Source organism: Porites lutea, chromosome 9 (assembly GCF_958299795.1).
Source record: "Porites lutea chromosome 9, jaPorLute2.1, whole genome shotgun sequence".
NCBI lineage: Eukaryota > Metazoa > Cnidaria > Anthozoa > Scleractinia > Poritidae > Porites > Porites lutea.
Genome location: NC_133209.1, coordinates 22,329,877 through 22,351,401, shown reverse-complemented (window position 1 = coordinate 22,351,401; position 21,525 = coordinate 22,329,877). Strand labels below are relative to the sequence as shown.

At 41.6% G+C, this 21,525-nt stretch overlaps 1 protein-coding gene across 1 annotated transcript; it reads right to left on the bottom strand.

The window, feature by feature from the left end:
- Positions 1 to 1,448: 1,448 nt before the first annotated feature.
- Positions 1,449 to 5,429, bottom strand: LOC140949043 (protein tolkin-like; the record flags this gene model as incomplete). Its single annotated transcript, XM_073398295.1, has 5 exons — positions 1,449 to 1,801; positions 2,556 to 2,729; positions 3,945 to 4,151; positions 4,247 to 4,264; positions 5,024 to 5,429. Coding segments are annotated over 5 exons (1,158 nt in total), but the record flags the coding sequence as incomplete, so codon positions are not given.
- Between the last annotated feature and the right edge of the window lie 16,096 nt (positions 5,430 to 21,525).

Sequence of the window (21,525 nt, the reverse complement as noted above, 5' to 3'; positions counted from 1 at the left end):
ATCGGCCGCTGGAGGTTGTAAACAAGCTGCCAACGATGATGAAAGATGTCAGAGTTTCGAGCTAGTTTTTTCCAACATTTGCACAAATTATTCGATGATATCGATGCCATGACCTACCTCACACCACCTGACTTCACAAATCGACAAATATTAACGCCAATATGTGGCTACGGCAAAGAAACCTTTCTCCCCACTGACATATTTCCATCGGTCGCTGTACGTGCATATAAAGTTACATGCGACAACTTCGCAAATGCAGCCACGTCGTTACCGCAGCAATTCTTGATCATAATAAAGTCCAGGAAACAGATCTTAAACCACTGCGGCTTGTAAAAAGTGAATGAAGTCCTCCATTACAATAGCTGCCAGTTTCCTCTGTAAGCACGAAATTCTTACGGATCGACTCAACAAAATACAGCTTCGTACAGTCTGATGTTCAATCAATTTCTACTTCTGTAGTAAACAAACCATGAACGTATTCTTTCATTGTACGTTCGCATGAATATGTGTTGACTTTTCCTGTAAAACAGCTTTCATAAGTTATCATGTAATGAGTGCAAAAACTCGTGTTTTGAAGTGCTGCTGTTTGTTGTTTGACTGAACTGAGTTTTGAGAAAGTTTAGCGCTATTAAATCGAGAGTCGTGATTGGCTTATGATGACTTTAGAGAGAAGACATGACTTGATCACGGTACTAAAATCATATTTTTTACCTAATAGTTTATTAAAAGTTATTTTATAAAAGCAATAGACCACACTTTCTATGGGTTTACCGGCGTGATAACCCACTTGGGATGTTGGGAGAACACTCGAAAAGCTTGTAAATCACTCGCCTTCGGCTCGTGATTTACAAGCTTTTCTCGTGTTCTCCCAACATCCCGCGTGGGTTATCACGCCGGTAAACCCATAGAAAGTGTGGTCTATTGCTTAAAAAAACTTACCTTCTCAAAAATTTCAGCCAGGAAATTCTAGGTGACCTTTTTTAGGGTCAAAATCCGTTAAAAATGGGCAATTATACCATTTTGTAGATGTTCGAAAATCCTAGGAGAGGCAGACAAGCAAGAAATTTTACAACAAATGCTCCGAAAATTCTAGATCTCAAATCGTCTTCCGAACAGATATTTTCCCGAAAATTGCAGTTGGGTGCCCCTGAAAAATGGTAAGAACGCTGTGAACGTTGTGTGTGGTGAAGTCCTAAAAAGCTAACACTGAAAAAACATAACAAAGACGTTTGACGGGCCTATGACCGTTAACTGAAAAAAAAAACTGGAACATTTGCAGAGTTAGTGAAAATGTCTAAGAATTGTGATTTTACAGACTTTTTATAAGAGTGCAAATCTTCCCTACTTTTACATGTTTGTAGAATTATTTTTGAAGACATTTTTGCAGAAGATTTTTCCTTGACCGTTACAGTGCACCAATTTCGGTATATTTTAACCAAAAGCAATAGTCACTGAACAAGGCCTATCTGCGGCGCAGCTGCTCCAAACGTTACAGTCTTTGTAAAGGTTTTACTTGGTGAACGTTCTTCTCTTGCCCAAGGCACGTCGAAGGGCTTTTCGTCTTGAGTAGCTACTGATATCCGGTCGGGCGAGACCTCATGTGGTTCTCTCCATGGGTTTGAGATCATAGGTGAGGTACTTGGTGTTTTAGAGCGCCGTCTAAAGCGGTAAAATATATTCTTTCTCGCAAACGTGTTTCTGTCTACGAGCTTTTGGAGAAAAGCCTTTCCAAGAGGTGCTAGAAGAGCCAAGAATATCACCCCAAGCAGGATGAGAACGTTGATTTTATTGCTTTTTTTCCCTGTGAAAGAAATTAGAGAGAACTTAAGCTTGAAATAGAGTTTGTGTTTGCTTTAACTTGTGTAGCTGGCAGGATTGTTATGTGCGGGGAACTTTCTTGGTCCCATCGCCCGCTAATCCCGACAACGACGCCGGCTAGTGTTTGTTTCGATTGCACACGTCTCTAGGACAGACACAAACTTTATGTTACCAATATTCTACCACCGTAAAAATATAATAAGAAACTGTTTAAGAACGTGCTGAAATAGCGTTACTTTTAAAATTACACCAATAGTTTACCAACTGAAGCAATTAAACCTGGAAAAATGCAGATCCTTGAATGCAGTTCTCAGCGGAGATCAATGGGTAAGAAATTAGGTTTTCTATGCCTCCAAGATCGTAAGCCCGTCGGCCCGTACGTCCGCTAATTCATGTTATGGGAAGTGAAATGTCACACTTACTAGCTTTGTAAGTCCAAGGCAAAAACAAATTGTGTTTAACATGATATTAGACGTCCATGTTATGATCAACTGACATCTGTCCAAACAGGGTATTTGCTGACCAGTGTCATGACTGGCTCAGGTGTACAACTCATTGAGGTGAAGTGTGTTTTTAAATTTTTCCCCTGACCTGTTATGGTATTTAAAAGTGATCGCAGGCTCTAGAAAACTGTATTTAAGAAAGAAGTAACTTTAAAAAAAACCACTAGAGCATCGCTTTTGGCCTTGGCTAAATCAATGTATTACTGTCATGTTACTGTTGAACTTTAATGGCACCATTCTTACCTATGCTGTAAGTAACAAATCCAGCCATGAATCCTCTATTTCCTGTCATCGCGTGGCTTTTGAATTGAATAAATATCGTATCATCTTCAATTATCAGGATAAGGGGTGGTTTGGTTCCACATTGTTTAGATTGCGTTACGGGCTTTCTTTGGTTGGAGCTAAAGCCTTTGGAAATTGATATGAAGAAAAAAGTGAGAAAAAAAAAGTTACTATTGTGAACTATTCATATCTACATGGATCACACTCCTGCCTGGGTTAGCAAAAAAATTTGTAATTTATCTCATTTTCCTTTGTCTTAGTTTGTCTACTGGGTTGTTCCTTAACGCCGTATCTTTTCTTGGTTGTTTCGTGGCTAGGGATTTTTTAGAAGTGGCTTTAGACAGAATTTCGTGAATTTCGATCTGTTTACTCCCCCCCCGTCTGTCCCCCTTGGTCTTTTCCCGTCCCTACCCAAAATAGCATTACAGTTATAGATAGGTTAGGGTTAAGGTTAGTTTTTAGGGTTAGGGTTGGCGGTCACGGTTAGGGTTAGAGTAAGGATTAGGGTTAGGGCTAACTTAAACCACTAACGTAATACGAGAAGGGGATGCTGATATCACAAGAGTTTTGGGAATGGGGATGCCCATATCACTGTTAACAGCGCCGGAAACTTGTTGGGCCCGAAGTCAAATTTTAAAATCAAAACCTGTTTGATATCAGCACAGTTCCTAGCCCACAAACCGGTTAATTTTGCTTCGTTAAGTGATACTTTCATTGTATCATTTTCAGAATTACTGAAACGTAAATCTTGAATGCAAACACGGCAAACATAAAACTGCTTTCTGGGCCTTTCGAGAAACTTGTCCCAGGTCTGTAAGACCATTTTTACCTCCGTCCCACTGACCACTTTAGAAAGGAGAGAAAAACTGGGTTTAGTTAACATTGGCAAAGACTTCTGGGTACTGGGGGCAGGGAAAACAGCCCAACAGCGCATCCTCAGTAACGATCCCGGAAGTCTTTGCAAAAGCTAACTCGGCCCAGTTTCCTTCTCGTTTTCTAGTTTTCGCTTGAGACTGGGTCGTCTGTGTCGAATTGCATGTTTAGTGAAAAAATTTTGACCCAGCTTCTTGCACAGCCTCATCAACAACACCTACCCATTCTCACGCTCACAGCCTCAAAATAGCTAAGAGATGGCCATTGTAGAGGGGGTCGACTGTAATACGAATCAACGAACAGGGGACAGTTATGGCCTATTCCGTGATCTCTGTTTTTTTTCGCACTTAGTAAATCAAAGATGCCGACCACCCAGTAGGTGCTGTACTCGGCAAAAAGAAAATGGCCTGCACTATCCATTCTTTTTTTTACTATTATTAGAATTTGTGCTCTCATTGAATACCCTACCTCTTGTTTTCACTTCTATAAAATCAGCTTCTGCACATTTGTCACTCGATCTAACATCAAAGTCAAAGAACACCAGTTTCACATGGAAACCAGGCCTGGTGGTAACGCGCCATACACAGTCCACGTACCGGGGGTAGGGTAGGGGCCAATGAGGGGAGAAAATATTTCCATTCTTTGCGTAAGCGTGGTTATCTTTGCCGCATCCGACTGAAAGGTATAAATATTTTCGTACGTTAACCGGAAGTCCCTAAGGGCGAGTATTGATAAGAAAAATTTTGATGGCTTCGTAATGGTGTACTTACAATTATCTTGAGATACAGCTGAAAGGAAGAATTAAGAAAGTAATCATTTAATTTGCTATAAATTACGTTACGTTCGCTACGTGTTTAATGTTAAGTCATTTGCGAATTGGATCAATCGTGACATAGACTAAAGAGACAAAAGTGAAAAAAGCTTTATAAAAGAAAAAATTGAGTTGTAAACTGTACCCTGTGCAGAAGTATGAAAATCTCACCTGTTGAGTCAATCTTCCTTTTCTAACGTCATCTCACCAAGGGACCCGTTTATACACCAATCGCACGTCTCCCATAATATACCTTATTTTGCATAGGCATTGTTTTCAATTTCCCCTGGGACATCTGTAATGCCCAGGAGAAATAAAAAACAAAGGTTATGCAAATTTGTTTTGGGGGCGGGGGGGGGGTGGGTTTGGAGGGGGGCGGGGTGGAGAGAAGAAAATAAGGTGCATTATGGGAGATGTGCAAGTGGCGTATATGGACATAACTTAGCCCGGGTAGAAGGGGAACTCGCCTAGACCAGCTATCCTCAATAGAAAAAAAAATTAATAAAATAATAAACAAACAAACAATCAGGGTATGTGCGTGTGCTGTTGACAGCTCTTGGCTTGCTAAAGTTCACCGGGCTTGGAGTGTGACCCTCTTTCCCGGGACAACGTTCCTCCAATATAAACGTGCAGGGTATTTAAGGACAAGGTGTGCCGGAGTAGTGTGTGTTGTGGTAGGAGGGCAGTTTCTTAGTGACTAGTCCTGATGCTGTTAAACAAGTTCAAATCCTGTTACCTGTTGAGAGTAATCGTTGCTTATAGATAGCTTGAAACATGGAGCGTCGTCTAGGTATGATGGCCATAAAAAAGTGAAAGACGATTTGAAGGCAGTGATCTGAAGAATACACTACAGGTAGTAGAGTCTGACCGCAAAACTTGCCAATAGACTTGGAGTTGTTACAACCGAGGAATAACTCTATATAATCTCCATCTAAGCATGTTGGCATAACTCCAGTCATATTGAACCTCACAAATGTCAGTTCCACATGTCGAGGTTCGGCTGTTTCTTGTAGCTCAATATTCCACCTGCATTTGAATTCAGAAATATGAAGTTGCCTCTGTGGTGGAGTAAGGCTGGTTATTGTTCCGTTTAGGCCTGAGGCAGTTGTGCCACATCCTGCGAGAGAATATTGCACAAGACATTAATTGATTAGAGTGGTTTTCGTTTGAGTGTCGTAAAACCAAAACCAAAGTAATTACTCTGGCCAATCACATAGGACACAGACAATACATTGAACCAATCAAACTCGAAGTAATTACATGTGGCTGACGCAAAGCGCGGGAAAATGCATGCGAGCGCGTCACAATTGGCTTTGGTCTTACTTCTGATTGGATGAAAAGGTGGCGCGAATCTTTTAAGCCAATCGCATCGTGTAGAAAGTGCAAAACCAATTGCTTTTGGACACTCAAATGAAAACCGCTCTATTACGTTTCAATAATACAGCCAAAACATCTGAAACATTCCGGTCCTTGTAACTTCATGCAATGCAATGTTACATTGCAAATTGCATAAAATGTATTGAGGGTGTAGTAGAATGTTATAGAATCGTATTGTCGTTGAAGGACAATTTTAGGGACATGAGGATTTTTCTTCCACCCAGCGCGTAGTCTTCCAACCAACAGTTATGAAATGATATGTTGAGGGAACAACGTTAATTACAGTTCAACCTTTCTTGAATGCCACTCTTTGTTAAGCAGCCAGCTTAAGGAAACTAGAATGTCTAACCATTTTTAGATGTCACAACAAAGGCAGCACATTCTCCTCAGTTATTTTAAGACCGTGAGTGTTGGTCCGGCCGGGGTTTGAACGTTCGTCAGACCGGCGGTCATCCGATCTCAAGCAGATGTCTAATTCTCCTTCTCCTTCCCCTGCTAAAAGGGGAAGGAGGAAATATGGTTTATGAGGACGAGCACTTGACTTTCATGAATGAGTTCCCCGATATATCTAGATAATTCACAAGCAGTAGAGAAAAGATTGAAAGGATGAGTTAAAAACATTATTACTCTTTCACTTATTAGGTTTTCCTTGTTTCTTTTTTTTTTTCGAAAGTGTTTTTTTTTTTCACATTTGAATTTTACTATTGAACAGGTTCCACGCATTACCTCCGAATTAATTTTAAAAATTGTGCTAATCCAGCTGCATGTCACTAAGGAAGGAAACTAAATAATGTAATTCAACTCATGTTGGCGTTCATGTTGCTGGAGGATGGTCTCGTCTCCGACCGCCGCAAAACGTCTCGAAGCTCCAGTTATGGTCAAGCAGTTCCATCTAATGTTCAAAGGGAGATTGAAGGGTGCTTCCTTCCCACCCCCGCTCATGAATCAGCACCTTGGGATCAGAGATAATATGTTCTTTAGCTAGTTTTACTCCTGCTGACGTTCACTCTCTTTTTTTTCTCGAATGAGCTTCTCGTAGGTCATTATATTTACGTACCAGCTGAACCATTTCTTTCTCTTACGTTTTTGAATTCTTTTTTTGTTACGGTATAGTATAGCTGTGATAACGACCTCACAGCTCATCTTCCTCTATAGAGTGTTGTTTCTTCTAATATAGTCTCGCTGGGTTTGAACGAGTCTTTGTGACACTTCACTCGAACACTTATAGTGCTCAGCACCATTTTTCCTACAATTAAACGAATAATACTTCTGTATTAAAACGATTCCTCAAATCATGACTTCTGCCAAGTTTCTCTGGCAACAAAAACATGGAGTTTGGTTTGTTTTTGTGTGGATGCTGACAAATGAATCAAATATTAGCCAGTATATTCAGTTTAGGGAAGGGTACTCTAGCAAATCATATTTTTAACAAAGCCTACTATAAAAGACGGCATCAGTTTTGGAGAGTACATCATGGTGCGCCGAAGTCGAGCAAATAAAAAATATATGCCTACCTCCATCTTCTCTGGCCACAAGGATTACTATCACCGTCGTCAAAGCGAAGATCAAGCCGTAGATAAAATTCATCTGCTCTTCGTTTAAAACTCACTACGAAGATATTTCATCGAAAAAGTGTCAATTGCCGAAAATATTCAGCTCTCGGTTAAATAATTTTTTAGACAAACCATTAGTTTAAAAGGTATGCTTGCACCTTTAGTAAGTATTCCCGAAGAGGGTAGACTGTCAGTACAGTTATTGAAGTTAATCCAGCGATTAACCCCAAAACACTAACAAATATTCACTGAAATGAAGGTTTTTTCTGATCTTGAATGCCTTTTAAGGCTTGAACTAGTGATAACATAAGTTGTACTTCCTTCCGCTGTAGCTAGATTAAAGACGTACGTCCTTTTTTTACCGCGTATGTTTCTCATAACCAAGTACTTATCGATGCTCATTACTGGTCGTTCAGCATTTTTCTTAAATATTCAGTTTTAAGTCTATTTTCCCTAATGGCCTTGTTTCCGAGTTGATCAACTTTAACTTGAAGAAAATTCGGAAGCATATGGAGTGCTTTTGAATCGCCACCAATATTAATATTTGAATAAGAAATGGATAAAAACAAACTAAATAAGAAGAATCGAAGAGATGATCAAAACTTTTCACTCAATAAACCTTACCTTCTAAAACGCAAGTTTGATAACGATAAGACGATCAATTGTAACATTCTTAAGTTCCTTTCAATTTCACAGAGGGAATTTTTCTTCTCTGATCTTCTCGAATTTTAAATACATGCAAGTAAATTATTCATCGCGTGTTTTCACCAGCAAACTGAGGATTTTTAATTAGCGAAAATTGTTGCTTTATTCGCAAATAAGCGCTAAAAGCTTACAGGCATGACAAGTTGTCAATTTAGTGCTATTAGAAATGGACCAGGCGTGTTATTGACCTACTGATTATCGGCGTTTATGATTGAAGTTTGCTTCCACCGCGTTTCCGCCTAAAAAGTCTATTTTCCGTTCATTGGTGTCATTTAATTCGCAATGGGAAGCAGTTTGTTTTAAGGTTGTTGAGTGAGGGATCATTATGTAAATTTCATTTCAACCGACTGCCACGCAAGACCGTTTGTCGGGAATTCAAAATTGTACATTTCTAGCACACGCTAATGCCATTAAACGGTAACAGCCAATTAAAAAGTTCGAACCACTTTGAAAGGCAGCAACTTTTTAAAGCTTGGTGGAGGAAGAGTGGTTTTTGATCTCATTATATTTTAAACTGAATTTATTCTTTCTTGTGCTTTAAGGAAAAGGTATTGTCTAGCGCGGCTTTTAAGAACTAGTCTTTTCAAAAAAGAATTCTCAAAAGAGTTTAGTAAAAATATGGTAATTTCTCGAATACTCGTAATGTTTACATTTTGTTGAAAAGAAAAGAAGTTAATAGTATAATTAGCAACAAAGTGTAATGAACAGACATTTCCTTTTATTCACATAACTCCAATCTTTATTTTTTCACAAACCGCGTGCTAAGCGAAAAAGGAAAATTATGCAGAATAATGATAATTCCGCCATCGTTCCCACCCTCGTTCCTTACGGCCACCTGTCACGTGTGCTTTCTATCCACTGTGACTCAAACAAAAAATAAGAGACTGCCAGCAATCGAAGTTTTCCAAACTACTTAAAGTAACATACCTAATGGGGATGGATCAGTTTCCCTACCGTAGTATATTTAAACATGATGACTGACGTATAAAAGGTCAGACGAAGAAATTATTACAGCGTAAATCTTAATCTGAATTTAAGGGTGTACATATGCTAGCTGGAAAGAGAAGAGTTATAAATTAAGCTGATGCCTGATTTTCAACTTACAGCCGTGAAAGAGTGTTCACGTTTAAAACATTGTACATGGTTTAAACTAAATTTTCACATAAAAGACGGAGCTCTGGCGTATCATCAGAGGTACTGAAATCAACGTTTCTCTCACAACGAACCGCGGTTCGACGCTAGGGCAAGGTAAAACGTGCAAAAAAAACGTGCAACTTATTTTGCGACATTATTGCAACTGAACGAGTTCAATAGCGATGTTGCACGTTTTACTAGCCACCAATCAAACCTGTCTTATAACAGCATGTATGTTTTGTTTTCCCAGTGGAGGTCCCTGGGGAACTTAGCCCTTTGTCTTTTCATAATTTATGTGTGGAAATGCACGTGAATAAGACGAACTTTGAAAGAAACAGTTCTCTAGGGTATTATCACATGACCTGTATTGGGAAAACAAAACATACAAGCTAAATAGGTCTACTCAGCTTGTTGCAAGTTACGTGAATACTGATTTCTGATTGGACAAACGTTACGTTACGTTACCTGCTGCAAAAAAATTTTGCCTTGGGCCGGTAAAACGCGCAACATGTGCAGATTTTGTTGCAAAACGTATAACTTTTTCCCTACATTCTGCAACAACCTGTATTGTTGCCGACAGGTTTAAACGTGGCCAGTAAAACGTTCAACTCATTTTGCAGCAATGTTGCAAAGTGAGTTTGACGTTAAGGTGGCTCGACTGGGTTTTTAGAGGGGATACCTCCCAAGTTTGAACATTAACTACGTCGGCGTAAGTAAAGATATGAAAAAAAGGTTACCACAACAGTATTATATAACTGTGAGTACTTTTGAGTATCATATAAAAAAAATTCTTACGGGTTTTATTGCAATCGAAGTCGCCATGACAATGTAATGACGCCATTACGTTTTTTATTTATCTTTGTGTTTCTCTCTGACCATCAGATGTTCTGCTCTTCCACCATAAGATTTTCCACCGTTTAACAATAAGATGTTAGACTGTTCCGCAGTCTGTGTTCCACTGTTCGACAATTAGATGTGTGACTGTTCCACAATCAAATGTTCCACTGTTCCACCATCTCTGTTCCACTATTCCACTGTTCCGCTGTTCTACTGTTCAACCATCTCTGTTCCACTCCTCCACTATTAGATGTTCTAGTGTTCCACCGTTAGATGTTCTAATGTTCACAATCAAATGTTCTACTGTTCCACCAATAGATGTTCCACTGTTCCACCAGCTCTGTTCCACTGTGCCACCATCTCTGTTCCTCTGCTTCACCATCACATGTTTCACTGTTCCACCATCTCTGTTCCACTGTTGTACCATTAGATGTTCTACTGTTCCACTATGATTGTGCACTGTTCCACCATCAGATGTTCTACTGTTTCACCATCATCTCTGTCCCACTGTTCCATTATCAGATGTTCCACATTTACACCATCCGATGTTCTAATGTTCCAACTCGAGATGTTCCACTGTTGTACCATCAGATGTTCCACTGTTCCACCATCAGATGTTCTACTGTTGCACCATCGCAGTTCCACCGTTCATCCTTTCGATGCTCTACTGTTCCACCAACAGATGTTCCAGTGTTCCACCATCAGGTGTTCCACTGTTCCACCCCTGGGGGGTACTGCCATATATGGGCTATATAGGTATGTGCCGCTGTGAAGGGTATGGTTTTCAATCAGTTCACTCTAGGATCAGAGCGTTTGGGTCTAGAATAGGGTATCATTTTTCAGGAAACTGATCAGTTGGTTGAAGATTTTATCTAGACTAGGGATTGTGGTATAAGGTTTTGTTTTGACTAGACTGTGCTAGTGACCTCAGTAGTTTCTGGAAAACAGCTACTCTAGGATAGGGGGGATTTGGGGAGTTTACTCTAGTATAGGGTAGCAAAATTCAGCTGAACTAGCTTTAGTATAGGTTAAGGGTTCCAGAGTCCCAGCGGCACATCACCACCCAGAAATTCCTAAAGTACCCCCGAGAGTTCCACCATCATCTCTGTTTCACTGTTCCACCATCAGATGAAACATTGTTCCACTATCAGATATTCTACTGTTCCACCGTCTGAATACCACTGTTAATCCATTCGATGCTCTACTGTTGCACCATCAGATGTTCCAGTGTTCCACCATATCTGTTCCATTGTTCCACCATCAGACGTTCCACTGTTCCACCATCTCTCTTCCACTGTTGCACAATCAGATGATCTAACGTTCCGCCATCTCTCTTCCACTGTTGCACAACCAGATGATCTAATGTTCCGCCATGCATCTCTATTCCACTGTTCCACCATTAGATGTTCTACTGTTCCACCATCGGATGTTCCACTGTGCCACCATTAGATGTTCGACTGTTCTACAGTCTCTGTTCCACTCTTCCACCATCAGATGTTTGACTGTTCCACAATAAATGTTTTACTGTCCCACCATCTCTGTTCCAGTGTTCCACTGTTCTAGTGTTGAACCATCTCTGTTCCACTGTTCCACCATCAGATGTTCCAATGTTCCACCATCACATGATCTACTGTTCCACCATCAGATGATCTACTGTTTCACCATGCCTGTTCCACTTTTCCACCATCAGAAGTTCTACTGTTTCACCAGAAGATGTTCCACTGTTTCACAATCATATGTCCTACTGTTCCAAAATCAGATGTTCTACTGTTCCGCCATCTCTGTTCCACTGTTTCACCATCAGATGTTTTACTGTTCCAAAATTTCTGTTCCAATGTTCGGTCATGACTGTTCCACTGCTCCACCATAATATGTTCTACTGTTCCACCATCTCTGTTCCACTGTTCTACCATCTGATGTTCTACTTTTCCACCATCTCTGTTTCACCGTTAAACCATCAGATGCTTTACTGTTCCACCATTAGATGTTCCCCTGTTCCAATATCTCTGTTCCACCGTTTTACCCTCACATGTTCTACTGTTCCACCATCAGATGTTTCACTCTTCCACCATGATTGTTCCACTGTTTCACCATCAGGTGTTCTACTGTTCCACCATCTCTGGTTCACTGTTCCACCATGTATTTTCCACTGTACTACCATCACATGTCCCACTGTTCAACCATCAGACGTTCTACTGTTGCATAACAAGATGTTCTACTGTTCCACCATCAGATTTTCCATTTATCAACCATTATTTTTCCACTGTTCCACCATCAGATGTTCTAGTGATCCACCATCATGTCTGTTACACCGTTCCAATGCGTATTTTCCAGTGTACTACCATCAGATGTTCCACTGTTCCACCATCAGATGTTATACTGTTCCATCACCAGATGTTTAATTGTTCCACCACCTCTGTTCCACTGTTCCACCATCTACGTTCCATTGTTTCACTGTTACATGTTCTACTGTTCCACAGTCAGAAGTCCGACTGTTCTACCATCACTTGTTCTACTGTTCCACCATCAGATTTTCTAATGTTCCTCCATCTCTGTTCCACCGTTAAACCATCAGATGGTCTAGTGTTTCACCATTAGATGTTCTACTGTTCCACAATCTCTATTCCACTCTTCCACCATCAGACGTTTCGCTGTTTCACCATCTCTCTTTTACTGTTCCACAATCAGATGTTCCACTGTTCGACCATCATATGTTCTGCTCTTTCAGCATCTCTCCTCCACTGTTCCGCCATCAGATATTTCACTGTTACACCATCTCTGTCTCACTGTTTACCCATCAGATGATCTACTGTTCCGCCATCTCTGCTCCACTGTTCCACCATAAGATGTTCTACTGTTCCACCATCAGATGTTCCACTGTTCCACCATGATTATTCCACTGATATATCATCAGAAGTTTTACTGTTTCCCAATGTATTTACCACTATTCCACCATGAGATTTTCACCATCAGAAGTTCTGCTGTTCCACCATCAGATGTTCTAATGTTTCACCATCTCTGTTCCACTCTTCTACCATCAGACGTTCCACTGATCCAGCACCAGAGGTTTTACTTTTTCACCATTCGATGTTTTACTGTTTCACCATCTCTCTTCCACTGTTTTACCATCTTTCGTCCACTGTTCCACAATGAGATGATCTACTGTTCCGCCGTCTCTGTTCCCCTGTTCCACAATAAGATGTTCTACTCTTCCACCATCTCCTTTCCACTGATCCATCATCAGATGTTGTACTGTTGCACCATAAGATTCTTACTATTCCACCATCATCTCTGTTCCACTGTTACACTATCAGATGTTGCACTGTTCCACTGTTACTGTTCAACCATTAGATATTCTAATGTTCAAACTTGAGAAGTTCCACTGTTCTATCATCAGATGTTCCACTGTTCCATCATCAGATGTTGTTACTGTTCCATCATCTGTGTTCTACTGTTCCACCATGTTTTTCCACTACAAAAAAATCAGAGGTTCCACTGTTCCACCATCATATGTTCTACTGTTTCACTAACTCTCTTCCACTGTTCCACCTTTAGATGTTCCACTATATCTGTTTTACTGTTCCACCATCAGATGATCTACTGTTCCGCCAATTGTGTTGCGCTGTTCCACCATCTCTGTTCCAATGTTTTATCATAAGATGTTCTACTGTTCCACCATAAGATGTTCTACTGTTCCACCAGCAGAAATTCAACTGTTCCACCATCTCTGTTCCACTGTTCCACCATAAGATGATCTACTGCTCGCCAACCTCTGTTCCACTCTTCCACCATCAGATGTTCTACTGTCTCACCATCTCTGTTCCACCGTTCCACATTTAGATGTTCCACTGTTCCACCCTATCTGTTCAACTGTTCCACCATTACATGTTCTACTGTTCCGCAACTTTGTACCACTGTTCCACCATCTCTGTTCCACTATTCCACTATGATATGTTCTACTGTTCCACCATAAGTTGTTCCACTGTTCCACCATCAGATGTTCTATGGTTCAACCATCAGATGTTCCACTGTTCTACCATCATCTCTGTCACACTGTTTCACCATGTATTTTCTATGTTCCACCTTGAGATAAAACATTGTTCCAGTATCAGATGTTCTGCTGTTACACCATCTTAGTTCCAATGTTCCAAAATCTCTTTTTCACTGTTTCAGCAATATATGTTCTACTGTTGTACCATCATATGTTCCACTGTTCCACCATCAGATGTTTTACTGTTCAACCATCAGATGTTCTGCTTTTCCACCATCAGATGTTAAACTGTTACACCATCATCTCTGTTGCACTGTTCCATTATGTATTTTCCACTGTTCAACCATCAGATGTTCCACTTTTCCACTATCAGATGTTCTACTGTTCGAACATCAGATGTTCTAGTGTTCCACCACCTCTGTTCCACTGTTCAATCATCAGATGTTCTACTGTTCCACCATCGGATCTTCCACTGTTCCACCATAAGATGTTCTACTTTTCTACATTCTTTGTTCCACTGGTCCACCATCAGATGTTTGACTGTTCCACAATCAGATGTTCCACTGTTCCAACATCTCCCTTCCCCTGTTCCACTGTTCTACTATTCAACCATCTCTGTTCCACTGTTCCACCATAAGATGATCTACTGTTCCGCCATCTCTGTTCCACTCTTCCACCATAAGATGTTCTACTGTTCCACCATCTCTGTTCCACTGCTCCACCGTTAGATGTTCTACTGTTCCACCATCTCTTTTTAACTATTCCACCATAAAATCTTCTACTGTTTCACCATTAGATGTTTCACAGTTCCACCATCTCTGTTACACTGTTCCACCATCTTAGTTCCACTGTTTCACCATATCTGTTCCACTGTTCCACGGTTAAATGCTGTACTTTTCCACCATCAAATGCTCAATTGTTCCTCTGTTCCTCTGTTCCACCTTCAGATGTTCTACTGTTCCACAATCACAGTTCCACTGTTCCACGATCGCTGTTCGACTGTTCCACCATTTGATGTTCGACTGTTCCACTATTAGATGTTTCACTGTTCCACCATCTCTATTCCACTGTTCCACCATCAGATGTTCTAGTGTTCCGGGATAAGATGTTTTACTGTTCCTCCATGATATGTTCCACTGTTCCACCATGATTGTGCCACTGTTTCTCCATCAGATGTTCTACTGTTTTACCATCATCTCTGTTCCACTGTTCCAGTGTCAGATGTTCCACATTTCCACAACCAGATGTTGTAATGTTCCAACTCGAGATGTTCCACTGCTCCACGATCAGATGTTCCACTGATCCACCATCAGATGTTCTAGTGTTCCGCGATCAGCTGTTCCACTGTTCCACCATCAGATGAAACATTGTTCTACTTTCAGACGTTGTACTATTCCACCATCTCATTTCCAATGTCCCAGTGTTCCACCAATAGATGTTCTACTGTTCCACCATCATCTCTGTTCCACTGTGCCATTATGTATTTTCCACTGTTCCACTATAAGATGATCTACTGTTCCGCCATCTCTGTTCCACCCTTCCACCATAAGATGTCATACCGTTCTACCATTTCTGTTCCACTGTTCCACCGTTAGATGTTCTACTTTTCCACCATGTCTTTTTTTTACCGGCGGGGCTAAAGTACAGGTCACAGGTCACAGGTCAGGTTACAGGTCACAGGCCACAGGCCAGGTCACAGGTCAGACCACAGGCCACAGGTCAGGTCACAGGTCAGATCATAGGTCACACACAAAAACAATGGGACACTGGACAAAACTGTTCTTGATTGACATTTTATTATACAAAAATAAAACAAGCCAAGGAACGTCAATTATATTTTTTCTGTCCTGAACTTTACCAAATCCCACACATGTGAAAATATATTCATGTTGATCACGCAAGGATGACTTGCGTTACAGCGTAACCAAAGTTAGAAACGAAATCACAAAGGTACGCAAAATCACGTGATTTGTTAGAAAAAACGAATCTCAAAACGAAGGGTTGTTGCGTTTAGCATATCATGACGTGTTTGTGGATGTTTTGAAATGCATTCGACGGGAAAACGGAAGAAAAACTTAAGGACAGTCTAAAACTTATTTGACCACTGAAATACGGCAACTTTCTTCAGACTTTCCTCATCCTAAACTCTTCTTGCCACTAGATCGGTCTTCCATCTCTTTTGAAGATGGCGGCCTGCTACTCGCGCTTCCTACCAGTCACAAAATACTGCTGTGTTAAAGTGTAGTCGGCTAAGAACATCAGACACTGCTATTTGGGCCTCTCGGATAGTTGCTAGACCATATTTCTTAGCTCTTCTCCCAAGAGCTTGCCATTTTCTCACGCTCTGTTGCACAGCTTGAAAAACCTCTGTTGGATTTGCCTCGTGGGCCTTAGGTGGGAGCATTCTGCCATTACTACTTGAATCTTTGACTCTGTAAACCGCTGATGTATCAAAGGATTTCAGTGCTGCATTTCAATGACTTGCTCCAAGTTATCTTGGCTGCACGGTTTATTTGGAGATGACATTCTAATAACACGACAACACTTCGTTTTCAGTGAAAAACATGTGATTTGTCTTTCGTACAAATCACATGATTTTGCACACCTTTGTGATTTCGTTACGAAGTTTGGATATGCCGTATGATCAGCACGAAAATATTATTCCATGTGTGGCATTTAATATTGTTTAACGGACAGAAATATCATCAAGGTTCCTTGGCTTATTTTATTTTTGTATAGTAAAACATCAGTCCAGAACAGTTTTGTCCAGTGTCCTATTATTTTTTGTGTGACCTGTGATCTGACCTGTGGCCTGTGACCTGTGACCTGTGGCCTGTAACCTGACCTGTGACCTGCACTTTAGCCCCGCCGTCCACCTTCTCAGTTCCACTGTTTCATTATGTCTGTTCCACAGTTCCACTATTAGATGCTGTACTGTTCCACCATCAGATGTTCCATTGTTCCACCATTTCTGTTCCACTGTTCAATCATCAGATGTTCTACTCTTCCAACGTAAGATTTTCCACCGTTTAACGATAAGATGTTAGACTGTTCCACAATCAAATGTTCCACTGTTCCACCATCTCTGTTCCACTGTTCCACTGTTCCACTGTTCTACTGTTCAACCATCTCTGTTCCACTCTTCCACGATTAGATGTTCTAGTGTTCCACCATCAAATGTTCTACTGTTCCACCATTAGATGTCCTCTATTCCACCATCTCTGTTCCACTGTTCTATCATTAGATTTTGTACTATTCCACCATCTTTGTTCCACTGTGCCACCATCTCTGTTCCTCTGTTTCACAGTCAGATGTTCTACTGTTCCACAATCTCTGTTTGACTGTTCCACCATTAGATCTTCGACTGTTCCACTATGATTGTGCACTGTTCCACCATCAGATGTTCTACTGTTTCACCATCATCTCTGTTCCACTGTTCAATCATCAGATGTTCCACATTTGCACCATCAGATGTTCTAATGTTCCAACTCCATTGTTGCACAGCTGCAACGTTTACTGTTTCTTACATAACATAATCAAACCAGAAAACATTTTCACTTGCCTTCGGTTGTCATCAGTACGTGTTCATGTATATTGCCATCTGCCCGCGCTTAAACAAATCTCGTTTTTAAAAAACTTGCCTTTGATTTTCTCCTTCGCTGAATCAACCGTTTTCTGTCTTCAGGCAAATTGGTCTTACAACCAGGACTCTTACAACAAGAGGTCTTACAACCAGGACTCTTACAACCAGGGGTCTTACAACCAGGGGTCTTACAACCAAGACTCTTACAACCAGGAGTCTTACAACCAGGGGTCTTACAACCAGGACTCTTACAACCAGGGGACTTAAGACTACGAGTAGTCCCCCATTTTTCCTCAGGGATAGTAGAGCGAGCAAAACGCGAGCGCGCGTGCAATCACCCCACGCGAGAAAAGGCGACACGCGGCGGAGAGAGAGAAAAATGAGGGACTACAGACAAAGCCCAAGCTTTTGACCCTTCACGGCCGACTGATTTTGGAGTGTGAAGTGTGCATCCTCTTCCAAATCAATTAAGCGCATCCAATGGGATTCCTTCCCTCATTGAGCTGTCATTGCTCTTGTCATCGGTAAACTGCGGGCCGGGGATATTTATTGCAAGCAAAAGAAAACCCAGATACTAATTTTCTTCACGGCTGTTTCGCGTGAAGAACTTGATAGTGTAGGCAACACACGACTTTTACGCATGGTAAAATGCTGTTTGTTCCAATAGTTTTTTTTTCCCAGACGGGTAGATTATTCTCTGGAGGAAAACGTTTTGACTGAGCAAATGTGATTTATGCCTCTTAGTCATACTGAAAGGTCGTGACACGCATATTAATTTTCTGCGGTTATTGTTATGGTCGGCATGATTTGCCCTCTGATGCAAGAGCATTTTCTTTGACCTCTTTTGAAAAGTAAAGCTCTTCAATGCGGCCAAATAAGGGTTTTGTGTTGTTTAATTTCTCCGGCGATTACCTCCTGGATCTCAATAATTTTAAGCGATTTTCTTTTTGGCTGTGAATGTAACGGTTTCCTACAATGTTTTGTCACGCTGGGCCCAGCTCGTTAGCGTTTTTAGCACGCGGATAGTGATATCCAAATCTCGAAGAATGGATTGCAGCTTAAACTAAAACTACATCAACTATGGAGAACTGCGATGTGAATTTTAACTACCGCTTGTTTTTCTGGAGATAATGTGAGTCTTTGGACTGGAGTGCGTAGTTCCTCCCTTGATAACTTTTGAAAAAGCTTACATTTGTAACAGCCTTGCGACTGTTCTGTTTTTCCCACTTTGTGATCAGGCAAGACCATGGTTTCGGTTCTCCACGCGAACCTCATCAGTTGCCGGGTTGGCTTTCTTCTTAGTTGCTGCAACAAGAGCAATTCTAGTTATTTGTTCTGCTCTAGTTATTTGTTCTGCAAATTATGATTATGTCAAGTGTTGATAGCGGCTGGCGCGTTTTTGACAGATGTTGACAGATTTCCATGGAAGAGCCAATCAGAGTTTTGCGTTGTGAGAGCAACGCATTAGTTCAAAAGCTTGGGCTTTGTCTGTAGTCCCTCATTTTTCTCTCTCCCCGCCGCGTGTTGCCTTTTCTCGCGTGGGGTGATTTTCCACCCGCTCGCGTTTCGCTCGCTCTACTATCCCTGAGGAAAAATGGGGGATTACTCGTAGTCTAAGGGGACTTAGAATCAGGGGTCTTACAACCAGGACTCCTAAAACCAGGGCCGAGTTGTTCAAAGCTGGGTTAAGATAACCCAGGGTTAGCGCGAGATTTGAATTCAGATTTGAAAGCTTAAAAAGCATTTCCGTTTCAATTCTTTTTGTCTACAAGTTGATGATTGGAAGCTCTAAAAATAACAGAGAAAATTATCCGAGAAAATGCTTTAGAACACAAGAAAGAGAAACCCGGGTTAAATTTTACCCCCGGTTAAGCGCTAATCAGCCTTGGAATAACTGGGCCCAGGGGTTTTACAACCAGGGGTCTTACAACCAGGACTCTTACAACCAGGGGTCTTACAACCAGGACTCTTACAACCAGGGGTCTTAAAACCAGGACTCTTACAACCAGGGGTCTTAACACCAGGACTCTTAAAACCAGGACTCTTACAACCAGGGACCAGTTGCTCGTAGCCTGGTTAACGCTAACCGTTTGTTAAGAGGTATCAAAATGTATAGGTTTCCATGGCATTTAACGCTGGTAAGCAGTTACCATGCTTCAAGCAACCCGGGCCAGGACTCTTACAACCAGGGGTCTTAACACCAGGACTCTTAAACCCAGGACTCTTACAGCCAGGGGTCATACAACCAGGACTCTTACAACCAGGACTCCTACAACCAGGGGTCTTACAACAAGGAATCTTACAACCACGACTCTTACAACCAGGGGTCTTACAACAAGGAATCTTACAACCAGGGGCCTTACAACTAGGGTCTAAAAACCAGGACTCTTAAAACCAGGGGTCTTACAACCAGGACTCTTACAACCAGGGCTCTTACAACCAGGACTGTAAAAAACCAGGGGTCTTTCAACCAGGACTCTTACAACCAGGGGTCTTGCAACCAGGGCTCTTACAACCAGGGCTCTTACAACCAGGACTCTTACAACCAGGGTTCTTATAACAAGGACTCTTACAACCAGGGGTCTTAGGACCAGGACTCTTCAAACCAGGGGTCTTAAAACCAGGGGTCATTCAACGAGGACACTTACAACCAGGACTCTAACAACCAGGGGTCTTACAACAAGGACTATTACAACCAGGACTCTTACAACCAGGGCTCTTACAACCAGGACTCTTAGAACCAGGACTCTTAGAACCAGGACTCTTAGAACCAGGGGTCTTACAACCAGGACTCTTAAAACCAGGGGTCTTACAACCAGGGGTCTTTCAACAAGCACTCTAACAACCAGGACTCTTACAACCAGGGCTCTTACAACCAGAAATCTTAAAACCAGGAGTCTTTAAACCAGGACACTTACAACCAGAACTCTTACAACCAGGACTCGGGTCTTTCAACCAGGACTCTAACAACCAGGACTCTTAAATCCAGGGCTCTTACAACAAGGACTCTTACAACTAGGGGTCTAACAACCAGGACTCTTATAACCAGGACTCTTAAAACCAAGGGTCTTACAACAGAAAACCTTACAACCAGGGGTCTTAAAAACAGGACTCTTACAACCAGGGGTCTTACAACCAGGACTCTTAAAACCAGGGGTCATTCAACCAGGACTCTTACAACCAGGGGTCTTACAACAAGGACTCTTACAACCAGGGGATTTACAACCAGGACTCTTAAAACCAGGACTCTTACCACCAGGACTCTTAAAACCAGGGGTCATTCAACCAGGACACTTACAACCAGGAATCTAACAACCAGGGGTGTTACAACAAGGACTATTACAACCAGGACCCTTACAACAGGGAGTCTTAGAACCAGGACTCTTACAACCAGGGGTCTTACAACCACGACTGTTACAACCAGGGGTCTTACAACAAGGACTCTTACAACCAGGGTTCTTACAACCAGGACTCTTCAATCCAGGATTCTTACAAGCAGGACTCTTAAAACCAGGGGTCATTCAACCAGGACTCTTACAACCAGGACTCTAACAACCAGGGGTCTTACAACAAGGACTCTTACAACCAGGGGTCTTACAACGAGGACTCTTACAACCAGGACTCTTAGAAATAGGACTCTAAAAAACCAGGGGTCTTTCAACCAGGACTCTTACAACCAGGGGTCTTAGAACCAGGACTCTTACAAGAAGGACTCTTACAACCAGGACTCTTACAGGAAGGGGTCTTACAACCAGGACTCCTGCAAACAGGACTCTTACAACCAGGACTCTTACAGGAAGGGGTCTTAGAACCAGAACTCTTACAAGCAAGGGTCTTAGAACCAGGACTCTTACAACCAGGGGTCTTAGAACCAGCATTCTTACAACAAGGGGTCTTAGAACCAGGACTTTTAGAACCAGGGGTCTTACAACCAGGACTCTTACAACCAGGGGTCTTAGAACCAGGACTCTTACAAGAAGGACTCTTACAACCAGGATTCTTACAAGAAGGACTCTTACAACCAGGATTCTTACAAGAAGGGGTCTTACAACCAGGAC